Raw genomic sequence first — 3,976 nt, 5'->3', positions numbered from 1 at the left:
AATAATATATGACTTGAATGCTTTTTTAAACACCAGAGATTTTAAGGAAATCTTACTATTATTTTCACAAACTCATAGAAATTGAAAACCCAGATGAAGAATCTTTGGACTAAATGGTTGACTGCAAACTCTCAGTTGGGGGAAAGAGTATATTTCATAAAAACAAGAAATGTATTTGCTAAGGAAGAGGAGAGAATGAGGCATGTAATTTACAATGCTAGATGTAAAATAAATGGTATTTTGCTAAAAGACAAATTAATGAGAGTGAGTTCTGAAAAAGGCAATTTTCAGCCACTGTATTTTCTTTTTAGGAGATATACACATTTTTTTTCCTAATGTAGGTAAATGGATTCTAATGTATTAATACAGTTCTGAGAATTACAATATCAACATCTATGTATATTAGTGCTCACATCTATTATTGACAAGATCCTTATAAATGACCTTGAATGTTAAGAGAAGGAGAACTGAACTGACTGGATGTAAATTAGACATCCATAATCGATCTATGGGACTCTGAGCAGCAGTCATCAATCTTTTGTACCTCTCATTTCTCATGTGCAAAAAGAGGACTATAATACTGCTTACCTCATAGAATTTAAATAAAATAATGCAGGAAACATACTTAACACAGAGCTTGTAGATCATAGGGAATGAGTAACCTAATTTAGTACTTGCTATTTTTACACGTTGTTGCCTTTCTTTATGTGCCTAACACACACACACACACAAGTTTCTAGAGCATTTTATTCTCTCTGCTATTTCTGATGGAGAAGTACTCTCATGGAAGCTTTCATGTTGAAGATGAGAGGAAAAGACCCTTTCCTCCTTTTTAATACCTGCTGAAAATGCTCTTCTGTGAAATTCAAACTAGCTTTAGTCCAAGGACAAGGACCTAGGCTGAATATCTGCCCAGTGAAATCAGAAGAGGGGCAGTGTAGTTTTGAGGAACAAATAATGTGGCATCAAGAGACCTATGTTCTATCCAGCATTCACCACTGATTAGCTGAGACATTCATATACTTCACTGACCTCACCTAACAAAAGAGTATCTTCTTAATACTCATAGGCTTATTCTTGATTATCTCCCTCACTGAATTGTGGTGAGGTTTAGATAAGATAATGAGTGCAGTGATACATTGAAAGTATTACAGTACTGTATAAAAATGCCAGGCTTTTTCTTATTGGAGTATTGAGTCCCTGTCCCAGTGGAAACTGAGTGGATCTGAGCATGACTAGGCACTTCTTGTACAGTGGTGTCTGTAAGAATGGAACCAGATCTTGCCACCCTTCCCCCAAGCTGTGCTCAGTAGATCCTTTAACATCAATATTAGCACAGGTGCTGAGTTACTTTGATCTTCTGTTTTAAGTTTTTTTTTTTTTTTTAAAGATTGATATTAATTCAGTTCAGTTGCTTCTGTTCAGTTCAGTTCAGTCGCTCAGTCATGTCCGACTCTTTGCAACCCCATGAATTGCAGCACACCAGGCCTCCCTGTCCATCACCAACTTCCAGAGTTCACCCAAACTCATGTGCATCGAGTCGGTGATGCCATCCAGACATCTCATCCTCTGTCGTCCCCTTCTCCTCCTGCCCCCAGTCCCTCCCAGCATCAGGGTCTTTTCCAATGAGTCAACTCTTTGCATGAGGTGACCAAAGTACTGGAGTTTCAGCTTTAGCATCATTCCTTCCAAAGAACACCCAGGACTGATCTCCTTCAGAATGGACTGGTTGGATCTCCTTGCAGTCCAAGGGACTTGCAAGAGTCTTCTCCAGAACCATAGTTTAAAAGCATCAATTCTTCGGCGCTCAGCTTTCTTCACAGTCCAACTCTCACATCCATACAGTGGCTTAGTCATGTCTGATTGCTTGCGACATGGACTGCAGCACACCGGGCTTCCCTGTCCATCACCAACTCCTGGAGCTTGCTCAAACACATGCCCATTGAGTAAGCGATGCCATCCAACCATCTCCTCCTCTGTCATCCACTTCTCCTCCTGCTTTCAATCTTTTCCAGACTCAGGGTCTTTTCCAATGAGTCAGTTCTTTGAATCAGGTGGCCAAAGTATTGGCATTTCAGCTTCACCATGAGTCTCCTCTGTCCATGGAATGTTCTAGGCAAAAATATTGGGGTGGCTTGCCATTTCCTTCTCCAGGGGATCTTCCCCCCGCCAAGGATCGAACTTGAAGCTCCTGTATTGGCGAGCTCATTTACCATAGAGCCAGCAGGGAACCCCAAAAGTCATGTATTCATCTGACCAAATAGCATGTTCCATCTTTTCTCTTATTGCAGCCCAGGTCAGATATATGAAAGAGATGCAAACCAGGAATCAAACAGAAGTGACAGAATTTATCCTCTTAGGACTCTCAGACAATTCAGAGCTACAGGTCGTCCTCTTTGGATTATTTCTGTTGATCTATATGGCAACCATGGTGGGTAATTTGGGGGTGATTGTGTTAATTAAGATGGATCCTTGTCTCCACTCCCCCATGTACTTTTTTCTCAGCAGTCTCTCCTTTGTTGATGCCTCTTACTCTTCTTCTGTCACTCCTAAGATGCTGGTGAACCTTGTGGCTGAGAGCAAGGCCATTTCTTTTAATGGGTGTGCTGCCCAGTTCTATTTCTTTGGCTCTTTCCTGGGGACTGAGTGCTTCATGTTAGCTACGATGGCATATGATCGCTACGTAGCCATTTGGAACCCTTTGCTGTATCCAGTTCTCATGTCTGGGAGAATTTGCTTCTTGCTAGCGGTTACCTCATTCCTAGCAGGTTTTGGAAATGCAGCCATACACACAGGAATGACTTTCAAGTTGTCCTTTTGTGGCTCCAATAAGATCAATCATTTCTACTGTGATACACCAGCCCTGCTCAAACTCTCTTGCTCTGATACCCACATCAATGGCATCGTGATCATGGCTTTCTCCAGCGTTACTGTCATCGGCTGTGTTATGATCATCCTCACTTCCTACCTATGCATCCTCGTTGCCATCTTGAGGATGCCCTCCTTGGAGGGCAGGCACAGAGCCTTCTCCACCTGTGCCTCTCACCTCATGGCCGTCACCATATTCTTTGGGACAATTTTCTTCATGTACTCGCGTCCTAAGACTAGCTACTCAATGGAGCAGGACAAGATTGTCTCTGTCTTTTATACGGTAGTGATCCCTATGCTAAATCCCCTCATCTACAGTTTGAAAAATAAGGATGTGAAAGGGGCCTTAAAGAAGATCTTACAGCAACAGATACTGTGAAGCCATGTTACATATCACCCTATTATGTGGAATAAGAATGTTTTCATGTTAATTGTATTGTCTAATTGCTTGAACTGTTTTTCTGTGTTAAAGTATATTGTTTAAAATGAGATGTATTCTTAAATTCCTGGTGTCCTAAATGTGTATTTATTAGCCTGTACCATGAATCAATACAGTGAAGGAAGGCAGTGTCTGGTAAAATATCAAAATACTTGGAATTGGCTGGCCTAGATTTAAATCTCAATTTCAAATTTGAGCTTTTTCACTCTTAATTTTATATATATATATATATATATATATATATATATATATATATATATATGACTTTGATTGGATCTTGGAAAATAGACTCTGAGACAGATATTTGTATTTAGGAAATTTACTGGAGAGTGTTCCCAGGAACAATACTGATAAAGAAGTAAGGGAAAACGGATTGGGTAGAAGAAACTAATTTGTGATGAAATTGCAACAGAGTATTCAGCCAGTTCCATGTGGAGATCTGGAGCTGAGATTATCCTTCTCAGAGATGTTTCAAATTTGAACAGGTATTTATACCTCCATAATAACCTGCTTTAGATATGGGTCACCCACTGGAAGCAGTCTAACTTTCAGAATGACAATGCCTTTCAGCAGGGATATTCCAAGAGTAGAGCTCAGCTATGAGGTGTGAGCTGTAGATGCCCTAGGAAGCTGGGGAAGTAAATATTTCAATACTGAACGTCCAATCTG

General features: G+C 40.4%; 1 protein-coding gene across 1 annotated transcript; it reads left to right on the top strand.

Annotated features, from left to right (window-relative positions):
- The first annotated feature begins 2,242 nt into the window (after nucleotides 1–2,242).
- LOC129627939 (olfactory receptor 5AP2-like) lies at nucleotides 2,243–3,247 on the top strand. Its single transcript, XM_055547376.1, has one exon. It carries the CDS (start codon nucleotides 2,243–2,245, stop codon nucleotides 3,245–3,247), a length of 1,005 nt encoding a protein of 334 aa, XP_055403351.1.
- The last annotated feature ends 729 nt before the right edge of the window (nucleotides 3,248–3,976 follow it).

Source organism: Bubalus kerabau, chromosome 15 (assembly GCF_029407905.1).
Source record: "Bubalus kerabau isolate K-KA32 ecotype Philippines breed swamp buffalo chromosome 15, PCC_UOA_SB_1v2, whole genome shotgun sequence".
NCBI lineage: Eukaryota > Metazoa > Chordata > Mammalia > Artiodactyla > Bovidae > Bubalus > Bubalus kerabau.
Note: the sequence above shows the minus strand (reverse complement) of the source record. Positions and strands in the feature narration are given on the sequence as shown.